This window comes from Melospiza georgiana, chromosome 23, assembly GCF_028018845.1.
Source record: "Melospiza georgiana isolate bMelGeo1 chromosome 23, bMelGeo1.pri, whole genome shotgun sequence".
In the NCBI taxonomy this organism is placed as follows: domain Eukaryota; kingdom Metazoa; phylum Chordata; class Aves; order Passeriformes; family Passerellidae; genus Melospiza; species Melospiza georgiana.
Genome location: NC_080452.1, coordinates 7,585,143 through 7,603,709, shown reverse-complemented (window position 1 = coordinate 7,603,709; position 18,567 = coordinate 7,585,143). Strand labels below are relative to the sequence as shown.

The following is an 18,567-nucleotide window of genomic DNA, read 5'->3' as shown; positions in this document are numbered from 1 at the left end:
GGCCTCCTTCTCCAAAATCCCTGCCAAAATCCCAGCCAAGGATATCCTGGCTGAGCACTAGCCAGAGTGGCTTCCTCCTCCAAAATCTCAGCCAAAATCCCACCAAATTCCCAGCAAAAATCACACAAAAATCCCAGTCAAGGATCTCATGGCTGAGCATGAGCCAGAGTTGCCTCCTTTTCCAAAATTCCAGCCCAAGTCCCAGTCAATGATCTCCTGGCTGAGCATGAGCCAGAGCTGCTGGTGGGGTCCAACACCCACGTGAACCCCCAGCTTGTCTGGGATGGGCCCAGTTCACCCAGTGGCTCCCAGTTGTGTCTGTGGAGCTCACACGCCATCACCGGTTTGAACTGGGCTGAGCTGGGAGGACCCTTCATGACATTATGGGGTGGATTTTCATTTGGAACGGAATTAAAGGAGCTGTCCTTGTTTTGAAGCGTCTCCCCCCAACCCGAGCCGGGAGGTGGCCGGGGACACCATCGTGTTCCGGGACACGCAGATCGGCAGCAGCGCCGTGTACCAGTGCAACGCGTCCAACGAGCACGGCTACCTGCTGGCCAACGCCTTCGTCAGCGTGCTGGGTGAGTCTGCGGCAAGGGAAGCTCCCAAAACTCAAATTTCCACAGAATCTGAGGTTGGAAAGGACCTTAAAGCTCAGCTCAAATCTCATCTAGAAAGGGTGGATGTGGCTCTTAATGCCAAGGTTGGTTTCATAGGTTGGTTTCATAGGTTGGGTCATAGGTTGGTTTTGATGATCGTAAAGGTCTTTTCCAACCTTGCTGGAAACCTTTTCTGACCTTTTCCCAACTGGTTGATTCTGGGATTCATCTAAAATTCCACCCTCTTGGAAGGGCAGGGCATGGAATCTTCCACTGTCCCAGGGGGCTCCAAGCCCTATCCAACCTGGCTTTGGACTTCCAGGAATCCAGGGGCAGCCATGACTTCTCTGGGAATTCCATCCCAGCCCCTCCTCACCCTCCCAGCCAGGAATTTCCTCCCAATATCCCACAAAAACTCTCCTATTTTGGTTTAAAATCATTCCCCTTTATCCCGTTACCATATTCCCATGTAAAAGTCACTCTCCCTGGCTTTTCCAAGCCCTCTTTTCCCTGCCAAAGTTTTCCGCGAGTTTTCCCCTTTGCTGCTCTGAGGGAATGCACAAAGGCACCCGGGTTTTGGAGCAGGAATCCATTAGCATGGATTCAAACCAGGCAAAGGCTGGGCAAATCCAGGGATAAAAGTCACAAAACGAGGCTGGAAGGAGAGGTGAGGTGGAATGGAGAAGCTCTACTAGGTTTTGAAAGCGCCAGTAGGAAAAGTGAACCAAAAAAACAGGGAAAAGGCTGGAAAAGAGCAGCAGAATCCATTTTTCCTCCTTCTCCATGGCTGGAATTTTGGTGCTTGGCAGATGTTCCCCCCCGGATCTTGGGCCCCCGGAACCAGCTGATCAGGGTGATCCAAAACAACAGGACGCGTCTGGATTGTCCCTTTTTCGGGTCCCCCATCCCCACCCTGCGCTGGTAAGAGCCGGATCCCATCCCGAGGGGTGGGAAAGGGGGGGGTTTCCTGCTTTTCCTTCCCTTCCAACAGCACTTTGTGGTGTTGGGAGGTTTAAGGACGGCCAGGGGAACACGCTGGATGGAGGCAACTACAAAGCCTACGAGAACGGGAGCTTGGAGATGTTCATGGCTCGGAAGGAGGACCAGGGACTCTACACCTGCGTGGCCACCAACATCCTGGGGAAAGCTGAGGCCCAGGTCCGCCTGGAGGTCAAAGGTAGGGGCATGGAGGTGCCAAAATCTTGGATCTTCTGGAAGTTGCAGTAGAAATAGTTGAAGGTAAAATCTTGGATTTTCTGGGAGTTGCATCAGGAATAACCCTTGAGGTGAAGGGGGGTTGGTTGTGGCTGATCTGATCTTCCAGCAGGTCAGGGCTGGGAGCTTTGAAATGGTGGAGATTCCATTTTAATGTTGGGAAAAGCCAAGGCTGGGGTTGGTGGGAGGGTTTGGGTTGGGTGTCAGGCTGGGAGATGCCACCAGCAACGTCAACACTGACCCCAAGTGTTCCTCAGGGTTAGCTGAGGACAATAAAACATTTTTGGAATTGTTTTTACCCCACTCAGCAAATCTGGCTGCTGACTCAAAAAAATGGTTTTTTTTTAAAAAGCTCAGCACAAATTAATGACTTGTTAAATTAATTTATTTGTTCAAAGCTGGACAAACACCCCAGCTGTGCTTCTCCTCCCCTGCTCTCCGTTGAGTCCCTGAGCCAACCCCCACGGTTTTGGGACATGACCCATTGTGACTTCCTGCAGACCCCACCAGGATCATGAGGGGACCTGAGGAGTTTGAGACATAACCCTTGACCCCGTGAAGACCCCACCAAAGTTGTGAGGGAACCTGAGGGGTCTGGGGTGTGACCCTTTGTTTGTGACCCCGTGCAGACCCTCGCAAAGGTTGTGAGGGAACTTGAGGAGTTTGGAACTTAACCCTTGACCCTGTACAGACCCCACAGCATCACAGGAGGACACAAGAAGTTTGGCAGATTGCCCCTGATTTCATGCAGACCCCACAGGGATCCTGAGGGGTCCTGAGGAGTTTGGAACGTGTCCCTTTGTTTGTGACCCCACGCAGACCCCACCAGGATCGTGAGGGGCCCCGAGGACCAGGTGGTGACCAAGGGCACCATGCTCCGGCTCCACTGCCGCGTCAGGCACGACCCCACGCTGCGGCTCATGGTCAGCTGGCTCAAGGACGATGCCCCCCTGTACCTGGGGAACAGGTCTGTGCCCAAAAACTCCATCGATTTCTCTCCCAGAATTGTTGGGTTTTTAGCAGAACATTCCAGGTGTCCCCAGGGATAAATATTGAGCTCCCACCTAAGCAACATTTGATGGTTTTGACACTTTTAATCTCATTGGCTCCCTCCAGCAATTCCAGTTGATTTATCAGTAAATTGAGACTTTGCCGTGGGTTTTATTCCCGGATATTTCAGGACATCTTGATAAAACCTGGGAGTTCATAACGAGCCACTCCAGAATTAATGTTTCTCTGCTGCGGCTGGCACAGCTCTAATTTCCTTTCCGTATCTGACTTCTGTTTCTTGTGAGGCAAGATCTGATCCCAGGGCACGAGCCCAGGGCTGGCTGCTGTCCTAAAAATGTGATTATTCCCCAGATACGCCCCAGGGCGCGTGATTCCTTAGGAAATGAGCTTTCCCAGAATAACCCAGCACATCCTCAGCTGATGCAACCTCCAGACCAGAGATGTTCTCCTGCTCTGGTTGGGTTTCCAGCTGGATTTTGTCAGGGAGCATCCAGCCTTCAACACTGCTTCCTAAATACATTGGGGCAGAATTCTGGGACGTTGTTTCTTTGAAGGATGAAGAAGGAAGAGGATGGTCTGATGATCTATGGAGTGACTGAGAAGGACCAGGGCGATTACACGTGTGTGGCCAACACGGAGCTGGACAAGGACTTGGCCAAGGCCTATCTCACCGTGCTGGGTAAAGCCCCCCTGGCCCCACAGCTGAGTGCTTGGCTTTGAACAGGACACCCCAACCTCGAGGTCAGGCTGGAAGGGGGATCTGGGCTACAAGATTGTCCCCTGGATGCTCAGGGAGGTGCTAGCAGAGCAGGGGTTCCATTGTCACAGGATTTGCTGCCTCATCCCCGATGATGGCACTGAAGTGCTGCAAAAAACCTGGGATTCGAGGGCAAAAAATTAAACAGGAATTGTGGCACACAGCCCAAAATATCCCCAGGTGGATGCTGAAGATCCATGAGAAAAGTCCCAAATTTGGGGGTGAATTTAGTGGGGTGTTGGGGGGCTGATGAATGGGATTGGGGCTGAGCCAGCTGCTCCTGGCCCTGTGTCCCCTCTGCGTGTCCCCTTTGTGTGTCCCCTTTACAGCACAGGGAGGGACAAACTTCACCCCATTCCCATTTGTGCCACTGCAAGCTCTGCTTGGCAAACAGGGATTTATCATCCCCTGGCCACCTCAGATTCCTGCAAATGCCACAACCTGCCAGTGCCCTGTCCACAGCTGGAACAGGAATCCCAAATAATCCCAAATAATTCCCCTGAGGTGGATTTATTTCCCCTCTTTTCCTCTAATGGCTCATTAACCCCACACCAAACTGATATTTCCCTTTTGCTGCCAACTACGAGTGTGGGTAACGCATGGAGGTCTCTGGGGGAAGGACATTCCTGCTCTGCTTCCCAAACTGGATCAAACCCCACTGAAATCTGCAACTTTATGTTTGCCAGGTGCTCCTTTGGCCACCCAAGCTTAAACTAACCCGGTTTAACAAGCACTGTCTTACCTTGCAGCCATCCCCGCTAATCGGTTGAGAGATTTACCCAAAGGTAATCGTCACTAATTCCTCACCTTCCTTTCATTTCCCACCTTGGTTTTGGTTTTCCCTCATCAGTAACTCCGAGAGAAATGGGTGGCAGCTGGAAAAACTGGGGGGTGATGCTTCCAGGTTGAAGGAGCTGGAGCTCCAAGCCCTGCCCAAGCTGTCCTTGAAAGAGTTGAGGCTTCCAGGTTGTCCTTGAAGGAGCTGGAGCTCCAAGTCCTGCCCAAGCTGTCCTCAAAGCAGCTGATTTTTCCAAGCTCCATCCAAATTGTCCTTAAAAACCCAACCAGATGGGTGGAAAGCTCCTGTTCCACCACATTTTGTGTTTCAAAGTGGTAGTTCTGAGTGCAGGAATCACTTCACCTGTGTTTGAAAATCCTGATGGACAAAAACCCAGAAATGCATGGAATTCCCTAATTTTTACCTGGAATTTATTCCTGTTGTTGCATGAGCTGGTCCTTGTGATCACATTCAAAGAAAAGGCAGATTTCTATCAAATTTATATTTCCACTAAGGTTTTGTTTCCTTTTTCTGCTGTTCACTTACATTTCTCTGTGTAAGGTCACAAATCCCCCTAAACCAGCACACGGTGCTTTCCCCACCACTTTTTTGGGGAGAAGGCAGGATTTTTCCTGGAAAAGGAGGATTTTTCCAGGGAAAGGAAGATTTTCCCTGGGAAAGGCAAGATTTCCAGCCAAGACACTGTCAGAAATGACCACATTTATATTTTAAAAATCACTCCAGTCCCCTAAGGAGCTGCAGGATGTGGATTGTGCCCTGGAGGGCGTCCTGCCCACGGGGCTGGGAGAGGTGATGGGAACTGGGACTCGCTCCTGGGACAATTCCAGCCTCCCATTTATCCCATTCCAACAGCACGACCTGACCAGCCCCGGGACTTGGAGCTGACGGATCTGGCTGAGAGGAGCGTGCGGCTGACGTGGATCCCTGGCGATGACAACAACAGCCCCATCACAGGTCTGTCCCCAAAATCCCTGTGATGGAAAATCCCTTCCCATCCAAACCCTTCATTTCAGAACCCAGGAAATTCCTCTGGCTGCCCTGGCGTCCCAAGACCCCTGTGCCTTTGATCTTGACCCATGGAAATAATTCCCAACCTTCTGTGCAGATTTACAAGCCACAAAAGTTTAAGTAGAATGATAGTAAATTTATCACAGGGTGAAAAATAGATTTTTGACGTTTATAGAATGGGGGCTCAGGGTCCCAAGATGGAGGAATTTGGGCGTGCCTTGTCCTTTTTCCTTCTTCTTCCTAGCCTCCATCTTCTGGGTGATGTTGGCACTTTTAGATTGGTTTGGAATAGAAACTCACTGTCTAACAGAGGGGATAGGTATTGGGAAGTTATGGTAAATAACACATTATTTACCATAACTTTGTACTAAAAACAGGTAATTTTTAGTATAAAAAGATAACACCACCTCTGAGGTAGAGTGGTGCTATCTCCTGACCTCATCAGGCCAGGAGAAAGAATTTTATAGATAAGAAACCATAAACAGCCTTGAGAATGAGAACTGAGGAGTTCTCCTTCAACCTCCAGGCTGGGGAAAAGAGACTTTGTAACACACCTCAGGGTCACTCTGACCAGCAGAGATTCCGAGACTTCACCCACCTCTCCCTGCTCTTCCCAGGCTACATCGTGCAGTTCGAGGAGGATCGCTTCCAGCCCGGAGTGTGGCACGACCACTCCAGGTACCCCGGGAGTGTCAACTCGGTGGTGCTGAGCCTGTCGCCGTACGTGAATTACCAATTCCGGGTGATCGCCGTCAACGACGTGGGCAGCAGCGTGCCCAGCGCGCCCTCCGAGCGCTACCAGACCAACGGGGCACGTGAGTTTTGCCGAGGTTTTTGGTTTTTTTGGGCCTTGGAATCCACCCCTCTCCATGGAGGCTCCTCCCTCCATGCTAGGAATAGATTGGCAAGGGCAGCGTGGGGAATTTTCCGTGTGGAATTCTCGAGCATGAGGGTGGTGTCCTTCCGGGGCAGCAAAAGGCAGAGGTTTATGCAAAAGTCAGTCATTTGTTATAGAAAAACCTGGCTTTTGTTCTTTTCCCTAAAGGGAAGATTCCTAAAGGAATCTCTCCAGTCCTTTCAGACTACAGGAAACTTGGAAATCTGTAGGAAAATCAGACTCGAGTGCAAATACTGTTAATTATTGGCTGCTGTTAAAGCTGGTTGATGCTGTGGGGGTGGCGAGGCCCTGGCACAGATTATCCAGAAAAAACTTGGCTGCCCCTGGATCCCTGGAAGTGTCCAAGGCCAGGTTTGATGGGGCTTGGAGCAGCCTGCAATAGGGAAAGGTGGAACTGGGTGATTTTAAGAATCCCTTCCCACCCAAATTCCACAACAAAAGACCAAAACAATCTCCAATCCACAACCAAGATTTGAGTTTGTCAGCCCAGCGCTTTGTGAGAGAATATTTGGGAAAATTCCACACGAGGAATTCATGGGAATCTCAGCAGTCCTGCTGCATTTCTCCCTTTACCCATTCCAGGGCGATTTTTGGAGGATCTGCTGGCATCTAGTGTTGGCTCCCAACACTGCCCGCCGTGATTCAGGCTCAGAGTGACAAACTCTGCTCCCTCCACAATGGTTCCCTTTCAAAGATTTAGGACATTTAGGGGACAAAAAAGAGGCTCCTAAATAAATGGCCTGGTTTTTCCAGAGGACTGAGAGTCTCGTGTCCCATTAACCTGAATGGGAACTTCTGGTAAAATCAGGCCATTAACTTCTGCCTTGGAAGGACTTTCGGCTTGCAGGTTTTTAACACCTCAGTGGTTGTTTTTTTGATGTTAAAAAATTCATTGTTTTGGTTTTCAATGTGAATTTCAGGTCCTGAAATAAATCCAACGGGAGTTCAAGGGGCAGGGACCCAAAAAAACAACATGGAGATAACGTGGACCGTGAGTTCTTCTTGGATGCCTTTTGGGATGGAGTTGTGGGATGAGGGGGAATGGGTTCAGAAGGCGGGGATAGGTGGGGTATTGGAAATAAATCCTTCACTGGGAGGGTAGGGAGAGGCTGGGATGGAATTCCCAGAAAATCCACGGCTGTCCCATCCCTGGAAGTGTCCCAGGCCAGGCTGGAGCAACCTGGGATCATGGAAAGTGTCCCTGCTTATGGGGGTGGAATGCAAAGGGATTTCAGGTCCCTCCCAACCCAAACCACTCCAGGATTCCACGAAATGAAATGCAAGAGGTACAAGGAAAGCTATTTTTAGTGCTGTGATAAAAAGAATAATTTTAAAAATTGAAAATGAAATAATTCAAAGACATGGCATCCAAAGATGCCAGATTCCAGACTCGGCTTCCCAAGGATGAAGTCAAGTCCTTGAGCAGCTCAGAGGATTTACGGGGCTGCTCCTGCTTTGCTCCCTGCACCAGCAGGTGTCAGCCACAAATCAGGGATGAGCCGTGGGGAGGGCTGGAAGGGCAGCGGGAACAGAGGCTGGAAAAGGGGATAGTAAATATGGAATATATGTTGTGTAATTCGATATTATGCACATATATTTTATTCATTTTATATAATATATAGAAAAGGAATATGGGCTAGTGGAATTGTCCCTGCCCATGGAAGGGGCTTGGAATTTAAATCCCTTTCAACCCAAAGCGTTCCAGGAATAAAAGCTTGGATTTTTGTGAATAAAATTTCCTGGTCCTGCCATGGCTCTGGAGGGCAAGAACTCGTTCTGCCTCTCCTTGGCAGCAAAACCTCAAACCTCACCCTCCTTTGGAATTTGCTGATGGAGCTTGGAACACAACCCCACTGCTGAGCAGAGCTTTGAGATGAGATATCCTTGGCAGAAAAATTATATATTTTTTTTTAAATTTGTTTTTCCTCCTCCTCGCTTTCCCTTCTCTGTTTTGCCCCGCTGAAGCCTCTGAACGCAACTCAGGCTTACGGGCCCAACCTCAGGTACATCGTGCGGTGGCGGCGGCGGGACCCGCGCGGGAGCTGGTACAACGAGACCGTGCGGAGCGCGCGGCACGTGGTGTGGAACACGCCCATCTTCGTCCCCTACGAGATCAAGGTGCAGGCTGAGAACGACTTTGGCAGAGCCCCCGAGCCCGACACCTACATTGGATACTCCGGGGAGGATTGTGAGTATTCCATCAGCCACAGGTGGGATCTTGGGGATGGGCCCATCCGAGGGCAAAGCGTGCCTGAGATGTGGATGAGGCACTGAGGGATTTGGGACAAAAATCCACTTTTAGTTTGGAGAAGGCTTGGAGGATCTGGACTGTGGAAGGTGTCCCTATCCGTGACCTCCTGGGCTGTGGAAATCTTCCTGTCTGGTGCCACCTGGACTATAAAAGACGTCCCTATCCATGGCCACCTGGACTATAAAAGGTGTTCCTGTCCATGGCCACCTGGGCTATGGGAGATGTTCCTCTCTGTGGCCACCTGGGCTATAAAAGGTGTCCCTATCCATGGCTGTCTGCGCTATGGGAGGTGTTCCTGTCCATGGCTACCTGGATTATGGGAGATGACCCTGTCTGTGGCCACCTGGGCTATGGGAAGTGTCCCTGTCCGAGGCCACCTGGACTGTGGGTGATGTTCCTCTCTGTGGCCACCTGGGCTATGGAAGTCCCCCTGGCTGTGGGACTTCAAGATTTTTCAAGAAGGAAGGTGGATGAGGCAGGAGATTCCAGGTTTGAAGACAAGAGGCACAAACAATGCACAAAAACTGGAAGTAAAGCTGGAATTCTAGGATAAACCAGGTGACCATCCATGACCCCAGGTTCGAAGCCAAGGGGCAAAAACAGAGCGTGCAAATTGGAAGTAAAGCTGGAATTTTGGGATTGGGATGGCTCAGACAACACCTCCTCCAGCTGGGCATCTCCCAGAGGAGACGAGGCAAGGAAAATGGGGCTAAAAACTGGGAATCAGGGGAAGACAAAGCACTGGAAGCAAACTGGACCCAGTTCAGGGGTTGTTACTGGGAAAGATCCATTTTCTATGCCCTCCCAGGGTTTTTTTAAAATTTCTTCTGGAAATTCCTGCAATAACTTGGAGGTTTGGGAGGATCTGGATGAGCCTCCAAGCGTGTGTGTGTTGTATGGAGGCAAAGCAGGGAGATCAAAGCTTCTGCCTTTGTTTGAGGGGTGGGATGGGTTAAAACTCCCAAAAATCCACAAAAACTTTTCCCAAAACCAGTCAAATCCAAGCTGCTTCACTCCAGGTCTCTCCACACAGCAGAAGCTGTAGAAAGGAGGTAAAATCCCAACTCAATCAACAGCAAATTGACCAAATTCTGATTAAAAATATGGAAATGAGGTTTTTCTGGATCTTTGGGATGCAGCTTTGGGACAGGTGAGGAAGGAGAGGGTTGGATGTGCTGGAATCCCTCACTTGGAGAGGCAGGTGAGCCAGAGCCTTCCCTGCAGCAGGAATTTCCCCTTTCAGCTGGGTCAGGAATGTTCTCCTGATGGCTGGAGCTGTGAAATCGGATTTACTTTCTTCTCACGGAAGAGGTGAAGCCATTGTGGGGATTCTGCTAGCAGTGTTTGCGATGGGAAAAGCCCAGCAGGGAGTGTCCAGCTGTCCATCTGTCCGAGCTCCAGGGTCATCCCAGGTTCCTAATGGCCTCTCTGCTTTGTCCCTGCCCACCCAGATCCCAAGGCTGCGCCCACGGATGTCAGGATCAGAGTGTTAAACAGCACTGCCATAGCTCTGACCTGGACTCGGGTGCACCTGGACACCATCCAGGGACAGCTCAGGGAGTACCGAGTGAGCAAATCCCAAACTCCCCAGTCCCAAATCCCCACCCAGCACTGACCATTAACACAGCTAAACCTCCCAAAATTCCCAGCTGGCTCCCAGGGCATGGAGCTGCTGGGGTGTGGGGATGACAGAAAACTTCCTGTGGTCACCAGGAGCCTTTGGGTTTGGGGCAGCAGCGAGGATTTGATCTTTGGGGTGTCGGGATGGGGTCGGGGACGTCTCCTGTTGCTTCCTCCGGGTTTGCTGCAGGATTTGGGATGCTCCAAGAAAACAGGGAGGGGTTGGGATGGTCTTGGCCATGGAGCAAAGGGGCTCTGAGGGAGTGACCCCAGCCAGGTCAGGTTTTGTGTCATCCCCAAAGTACTGACAGCGTTTTTTACTGACCAACAACCCCTGCAAAGCCTAAACCTGCAGTCAGGACTAACAGAGCTAAAGCCAGTGTGGATCTGTGTTTTTCCAGGTCTTTCCAGGTTTATATTTAATATTTATCAGTTTATCCAGACTTATAGCTAATATTTAATTTTACTGCTGATGCACAAAGAATGGAACCATTCAAACCAAGCGAAACCCTGAGCAGGGCCCTTCCCTGGGTGTCAAAACATTCCCAAAACTTCACATTTGGCAAAGAATCTCAGCATTCCCTGCCTGATCATCTGCTGGCTCCACTTTTCCTGATTCTGAGGGATTTTCTGCATGGATTGTTGTTTCTGCATGAAACAGGATTTACAGTCAGGAGCCTGAATGGGAGATTTCCCAAATTCAGGGTTTTATTTGTGCCTGGGTGTGTCCCACCTTTCCTTGTCCATCACAAGTAGAAAGGGAGAACCACTCGGATTTTAATATTTGGGAATGAGGAGCAGCTTTAGTCTGAGCTCAGTGGTTTTGCTCCATGTTTTGGGAAGATCTTAACCCCCTGCTCAGCCTCTTCCTTGGATAACATCCAGATTTTCCTCATGGAGCTTCACTAATTCCTCTAAAAACTCCCACCTTAAAGACAAAATTCTGCTTTTTAACATCTAAAAACCCCCAAAACTCCTTTATTAAAGGGGGGGGGAAAAAAAGCTTCACCTGGCCTGCCTATTTCTTGAAGGCCTATTTCTGGAGAGACAGCAGCTTGCTGAAGAACCTGTGGGTCTCCAAAAAACGGCAGTTTGTGAGTTTTCCTGGAGACCGCAACCGGGGCGTCGTGTCCCGGCTGTTCCCTTACAGCAACTACAAGCTGGAGATGGTGGTCACCAACGGCCGGGGGGACGGGCCCCGCAGCGAAATGAAGGAATTCCGCACCCCTGAAGGAGGTATGTTCCCACAGGGAATTCTTTGGGATCCCTCTGATGAGGGATTTTAGCTGAGCATCACTTGGCGCTGTCACCATCGGTGACATCGTTGAAGCCACAGCTGGATTTGGCTCCTGAATCCGCTCAGCATTCCCAAAAATCCCTCAGTTAGGGGGTCTGGACACCTTAGCCAAGAAGATTTTGGGCTGAACAAGAGAAAATTTTGCAAAACCCTTTCCTAGGCACAGCTCAGTGCCCTTGGTTCACTGCCTGATCTGTAAATGTCCCTGAGCTGCAGTTTGGGGATGTGGCAGTGGTTGGATCTTGTCACTATAGGACACGAAAGATCACAAGCTCACACCGCTGTTCTCAAGGTGAAAGAAAAGGGAAGTTTATTTTCTGACTCCAACATTTATAGTTTTCCAAAGGTGACAGTGGATTGGAGGGTGACAGTGCCACCTCTCCAATGACACTGGACAAACCAACAGTGCATTGACTTTCTCCTCCTCCATAAAGGAATGCAAAACAATGAGTTATTTACAGAAAGTGTGTGAGGAAGCTCACTACAAGAATGTCAACATCAGAAGGCTTAGAAAATCTTAAAAAAACCAGGGTGACAGGATCCATCCTGGAAAAGGCAGGAAAACCTTCCCAGGACCTTCAGGAATCACTGCCAGGCTTTTAAGGCAAGAGCACCTCGTTCTTGTGTCAAGGATGAACTCAAGGGTTTAATTTTGTGCCTGGCACAGGAGCTATTTTTAGACACGCCGATAATTCCGAGTTGGAGCTGCAATTCCAACGGCTGGAAGTGACTTTTCCTACAGCACAGGAGGGAATTCAGGCACAGAAGGTCACAAAAAAGAAAAGATTTGCAAGTCTTGTCTCAAAATATTTTGGGGTCTCCCCTTTTCTCTTCCTTTCAGCGCTGTCTCTTCCTTCACAATTCCTTGGGAAAATCTCAATTTTTTAAGGATTTTCTGTGGATAATTGAGGTTGTTTCAGACGAAAAGGTTCAATTCCTGAAGATTTTGCAGGCAGGGGCATTGCAACTTTATTTCTGGGGGATTTGGGGTGGCTTTGGACATTTGGGGTGATGATAAGGACATGAGGGTGGCATTAATTAATAATTACAAATTTTACTGTTATCAAGGGGAAAATGCAGATTTTATTTTTCCTACGCCACCAAGCCCTTTTATCAACTCAAACTGACATTGAGGAGGCTGAAGGATATCCTGAACAACTAAAAATAGATCCCTCAACTCTCCCATCTCTCTTCCCCCAATTAAGACACCGCAATTAGGAGGAAATCAGGAGAATAATTTAACTCCAGGTTGGATAATTCTTTCCTTCCTTCAGCACTTAAAGCAGCGATAACCCCAAGCATTCCTTAGGGTGAGGAGCAGTGGGAAGCAGAGATTTCTGGAATTGTGCTTCCCAGCGATTTTTTGGGATAAGAGATGCCACTTTTGGAGATTCTAAGAGAGGAATCTTTGGGATGAAAACCTTGAGATGGGAGGGAGGGGTGTAAGGAAGGTTGTGAAATTTGTTTCCAGCAGGCAGAAACGGGGCTGGAATTAAGAGAAATTTTTTGAATACTTATTGTTCTTCTAAGAGAGAAATCTGTGGGATGGAAAATTTGGGATTGGCGGGGCGGATGTAAGGAAGGTCAGGAAATTTCGGTCCAAGTGGAGCTGGAGTTAGAGAAGTTTTTGGGATACTTTTTTGTGCTTCTGAGAGAAATCTTTGGGATGGGTAGGGTATGTAAGGAAGGTCAGGAAATTTGGGTTCAAGAGGAGAAGTAGAGCTGGAGTTCAGAAAAGTTTCTGGGATACTTTTTATGTCTCTAAGGGAGAAATTTTTGGGATTAAAATTTTCCAACCTTCAGATGGAACAGGGGTGTAAGGAAGGCCAGGAAGTTTGGGTCCAACAGGAGCAGCAGGGTTGGAGCTGCATTCCTGTGGCCTCACTGGAGAATCCCACGGGAATTTTTTGGCCAAAGACCTCACCTGGCTCCTGATTTTTGGGATAAATCCCTGTGTGATCCATTCAGGGTGTGGGGATTTTGGAGTGGCCAGGGCATGGCCGGGCCCGTGGCGGGCGCAGCAGCACCAGGTTCGTTACCCCGTGTGTGTTTTCTCCTCTCTCCCCTCTCCTCCCCGCTCCCCTCCAAGTGCCCAGCGCCCCCAGGTACCTGCGGATCCGACAGCCCAACCTGGAAATCATCAACCTGGAGTGGGATCACCCTGAGCACCCCAACGGCATCATCACAGGATACACCCTCCAATACACACCCTGTACGTCCCGCGTCTTCCTCCCGCGGATAAATCGGGAAATCCTTCCCTTCCTGCTTTGTGCCAGATCCATGAGGAACTGGAGACTTCCATGGTGGGACAAACTGGTGTTGGGAAGGGTCCTGGCCATCTGGAGAGGGGGTGGTGGGTGCTCAGTTCACCAGACTACATTTTTGAAAGGCAAATGGTTTTATCACAGATTTAGGAAGATTTTAGGTGCAGCCTGAGGCATTTTTGTGCTCACCCAACACAAATTGGTTGAGGTGATACCCAGAGTCTGAAGGACCCTGAGCCTTCACTGCCTACCTGAGTGTCCCCAAGTGTCCCAAACTGGGAGTATTTAACAGCTCTGAGCCCCACAGAATCTCTCCAGAGTGGGGGGACAAGTTGGAGACATCTCCACTTAATCAAGGAGAGGGTGGGTGCTCAGCAGCTCCCCAGACTCAGTTTTTGAGGGAAAATCGACTGGATCTTGAATTTAGGAGGATTTTAGGTGCAGGCAGAGTCATTTTGGTGCTCATCCAAACAAGATTTAAGTGATACCCCAGAGCCTGGGGCAATAGAGAGCACCTGAAGGTCCCTCCCCAGCAGGTCCCCAAGCCAGGGTGTCACCAACTGCCCCGACCTGGCCATGTTCAAGAGCAGCAACAGCTCTGAGCCCCTCAGAGTCCCCACAGTGACCTCACAGACCACCTGAGGGGTGAGGGATGAACTGGACACCCCAAAATTCCTGAGCCTGGCCTGCCCTGCCTTCCCTCTGCAGTTAACGGGTCCCGGATGGGCAGGACGGTGGTGGAGAACCTGTCCCCCAACCAGACGAGGTTCACCCTGCAGAGGTCAGACCCCATCTCCCGCTACCGCTTCAGGCTCCGCGCCCGCACCCAGGTGGGAGAGGGAGAGATCCTGATGGAGGATTCGCCGGCGCTGCTGGATGAAGGTAAGGGCAGCGCTCGGCTTGGCCGAGGGGACAGGGATGTGTCAAACGCAAAAAATGGCATCATGGCAGGATGTGAGAAACACTAAAAGTGGCATCGTGGCAGGATGTGACAAATGCCAAAAATGTTATCATGACAGGCCATGGAATAGCCAAAACATGGCATTGTGGCAGGATGTAGCAAACCCAAAAATGGCACCATGATGGACCATGGAACAGCCCAAAAATGGCATCGTGGCAGGATGTGACAAACACCAAAAATGTTATCATGACAGGCCATGGAACAGCCAAAAAATGGCACCATGACAAGATGTGGCAAACCCCAAAAATGTTATTGTGGCAAGACATGGAACAGCTCAAAAAATGGCACTGTGGCAGGATGTGGCAAACACCAAAAATATCATCATGACAGGTCATGAAAAAGCCCAAAAACGGCCCTGTGGCAGGATGTGGCAACCCCAAAATGGCATAAAGACAGGCCTTGACAAATCTCAAAAATATCGTCATGATGGGCTGTGGAATAGCCAAAAAATGGCATCGTGACAGGATGTAGCAAACCCCCAAAAACGACATTGTGACAGGCCCTGGTGAACCCAAAAATGGCATCACAACGGGCCATGGAACAGCCCAAAAATGGAATCAGAGAATCCCAAAAACCAGGAGTGCAGGACAGTGGTGGCCACTGAGGTTTTCTTGCAGAGGTGGAAGTGGCCAAACGCTGAAGTGACCTGGGGACTGTCCCAAGGGAGGGACATTCCTTGTGTGCCCTGGAGCAGGAGAATTTGTAGAATTTATGGTTTTTTACCAAAAGAGGGCAGGGTGAGATGGGATTCAGGAAGGAATTCCTCATTCAGAGTGTTTGGAAGTGCTGGCACAGAGAGGTTGTGGATGCTCCTGCATCCCTGGAAGTGTCCAAGGTCAGCTTGGAGCTTCATGGGATGGTAGAAATGTCCCTGGATGGGACTGGATGAGATTTGAGGTCCTTTCCAACCCAAATCAATCCGTGATTTTGGGATCTCTCTTTCCTTGCGCTGAGGGTGAAGCTCTGATTTTCTCCTCTATGCTTCTCTGAGCTCAACAGGTGCAGCGTTGGGGGATTTTTGAGTGCAGGGACCTCTGTGCCACCTCCCTGTCACCCCACGGGTGTCACCTGAAGAGCCCCAATCTCAGCTCCATAATCAGATAAAATTCTCAGTATCCCCTCCCCGTCTCCCCATGGGTGTCACCTGACCCTAAAAGCCTCCAGAGCCTCAATCTCAGCCCCATAATAAAATAAAATTCCTGGTGCCACCTCCCTGTCTCCCCATGGGTGTCACCTGACCCTAAAAGCCTCCAGAGCCCCAATCTAAGCCCCATAATCAGATAAAATTCCTGGTGCCACCTCCCTGTCACCCTACAGGTGTCACCCAACCCTAAAAGCCTCCAAAGCCTCAATCTCAGCCCCATAATAAAATAAAATTCCCGGTGCCACCTCCCTGTCACCCCATGGGTGTCACCTGACCCTAAAAGCCTCCAGAGCCCCAGTCTCAGCCCCATAATCAGATAAAATTCCTGGTGCGACCTCCCTGTCACCCTACAGGTGTCACCCAACCCTAAAAGCCTCCAAAGCCTCAATCTCAGCCCCATAATAAAATAAAATTCCTGGTGCCACCTCCCTGTCACCCCATGGGTGTCACCTGACCCTAAAAGCCTCCAGAGCCCCAGTCTCAGCCCCATAATCAGATAAAATTCCCCTTGTGGAACATCCATCAAATTTAAGTGGAAGTTCTGGAGCCCTGAGGGAACCAAGGGCGGCTCTCTCCCCTCTTTAGGCTCGGCTGACAGAGCTGGGATTTGGTTAGAGCTGGGATTTAATGGGGTTTTCTCTCCTTCCCTCCATCCCCCATCCCAGCTAATGGCTCTGAGTGGGGAAAGTGATTCCTGCCCAGATCCGGCGGGAATAAAACCATTCCCGACCCCCCTGGGGTGGGATCTGGTAAAATTTATTGGATGAGGGGAGAAAACAGCCATGGAAAGCATGAGAGGGGCCTGGAAATGCTTTAAAAGAAATTGGAGAGTTCAGGGGTTGGATTGAAGCTGAAAATTGAATATTTTTAACTGGTTCACACTCAAATTTTGGACACTGATAATAGCGAGATAACAGTCGTGGTGTATAAATTTTATTGATTTGGATCAATTTTATGTATTGGAAGTATCAGGTGGTGCCCAAACCTGCTGGACAAGACAAGAAAACTCCTCTTTGGGGTTTGGGGTGAGAATGTGGCAAAAGGACAAAATTTTGCTGTCAAAACACAAAAATTTATAACATTTGAGTAATTTACTCCCATATCACAGAAATTCGCACTCCAAACACAAGGTAAAGCACAAAATAGGTGAGTTTTTCTCACTTTGATGGGACTTCCTGCCAAGCTGAGGGAAAGACGAGGCTGGAATTTAAGGAAAATAAGCAGATTAAGGAAATTAAACCCATTTGCGTGCTCCAAGGAGGTTTCCTGCTCACCACACTCCTCCAATCACAGAATTTAGATCAGGTGGGATGAGCAAGGAAAAACCGATGCAAAATTCAGAATTCAGGGTCAAAACCAGTTTAAAACCATGGTGAAGTTCAAAATTCAGTGTCAAAATCGGGTTTTGTTGGTATTAGACCTAAATACCCACTTAAGTACTCAGCTTAACACCACCATTGTCACCTTGATGCCACTGTTGTCACCTCAGTGCCACCTCTGCCCTCTCTTGGGTGTTTAACCTGGATCCTGGCGTGGTTTATCCCAGATTCCCTGGCGTGGTTTATCGCTGATTCCTGGTTTATCCTTGATTCCCAGTTTATCCTGGATTCCCTGACATGATTTATCCCTCATTCCTGATTTACTCCAGATTCCCTGGCGTGGTTTATCCCTGATTCCTGGTTTATTCCAGATTTCCTGGCATGGTTTATCCCTGATTCCTGGTTTATCCTCAATTTCTGGTTTATCCCTGATTCCCTGGTGTGGTTTATCCTTGATTCCCTGGTGTGGTTTATCCCTGATTCCCTGGCATGGTTTATCCTTGATTCCCTGGCATGGTTTATCCCTGATTCCTGGTTTATCCCTGATTCCCTGGTGTAGTTTATTCCTGATTCCTGTTTTTTTCCAGATTCCCTGGCATGGTTATCCCTGATTCCTGGTTTATCCCTGATACCCTGGTGTAGTTTATCCCTGATTCCTGGTTTATCCCTGATTCCCTGGTGTGGTTTATCCCTGATTCCTGTTTTTTTCCAGATTCCCTGGCATGGTTTATCCCTGATTCCTGGTTTATCCCAGATTCGCTGGCATGGTTTATCCCTGGTTCTCTGGCATGGTTTATCCTTGATTCCCTGGCATGGTTTATCCCTGATTCCTGATTTCTCCCTGATTCCCTGGTGTGGTTTATCCCTGATTCCTGGTTTATCCCAGATTCCTGGATTCCAGAGCCTGCCTCACGTTGGATTTAATCCCATTTTCCCCCTCTCTCTCCGCTCTCCGATGACTCCGAGTGTCCTGGCGGCGCGTTGGGGTTGTTTGATAAATTCCTGTGTTTTTCTCTTCCCTCTTTCTCTCTGTTTTCCCGTTTTTCCCCCTTTCTCTCTCTCTCTATCCCTGGCGCTGCCTCCGAAGCCACGCCAAGCCCAGGTACCGTACCCGGAGGTAACCGGCATGGGGGCAACGGAGCTTGCCAATTAAGCTGCCAATTAAGCCGAGAAGTTCGTTAAAACCCTTCCAATGGCCACGCCAATTGGGCATTTCAATCCTTCCAGGCACAAAGGGCACCAGGGCGGCTCCGCAGCGGGGCAGGCGGAGATTAAAAGGTCTCTAAGCCAGGTTTAAAAGCCGCTCAAAAATCTCATGAAAACCAAACCACAGTGGCCGTGGGATGGGCAAGCCCAAAGGAGAGTCGAGTTCCCATTAAAATGGCATTTTTCCCTATTAAAGTGGGTTTTTTCCCTATTTAAGA

At 49.5% G+C, this 18,567-nt stretch overlaps 1 protein-coding gene across 11 annotated transcripts in view; it reads left to right on the top strand.

Moving 5' to 3' along the window:
- Positions 1–18,567, top strand: part of NFASC (neurofascin) — a 57,411-nt gene that overhangs the window by 14,144 nt on the left and 24,700 nt on the right. For 6 of the 11 annotated variants that reach the window (XM_058039942.1, XM_058039938.1, XM_058039941.1 and 3 more), the window contains 15 exons: positions 438–581; positions 1,409–1,520; positions 1,610–1,776; positions 2,634–2,781; positions 3,380–3,504; positions 4,332–4,367; positions 5,234–5,335; positions 6,007–6,204; positions 7,208–7,278; positions 8,253–8,475; positions 9,990–10,105; positions 11,190–11,394; positions 13,545–13,667; positions 14,428–14,601; positions 18,231–18,245. In XM_058039942.1, the coding sequence (XP_057895925.1) occupies positions 438–581; positions 1,409–1,520; positions 1,610–1,776; positions 2,634–2,781; positions 3,380–3,504; positions 4,332–4,367; positions 5,234–5,335; positions 6,007–6,204; positions 7,208–7,278; positions 8,253–8,475; positions 9,990–10,105; positions 11,190–11,394; positions 13,545–13,667; positions 14,428–14,601; positions 18,231–18,245 (1,959 nt within the window). The remainder of the gene's footprint in view (positions 1–437; positions 582–1,408; positions 1,521–1,609; positions 1,777–2,633; positions 2,782–3,379; positions 3,505–4,331; positions 4,368–5,233; positions 5,336–6,006; positions 6,205–7,207; positions 7,279–8,252; positions 8,476–9,989; positions 10,106–11,189; positions 11,395–13,544; positions 13,668–14,427; positions 14,602–18,230; positions 18,246–18,567) is intronic. The other 5 variants (XM_058039947.1, XM_058039945.1, XM_058039944.1 and 2 more) reach the window with 2 other exon arrangements.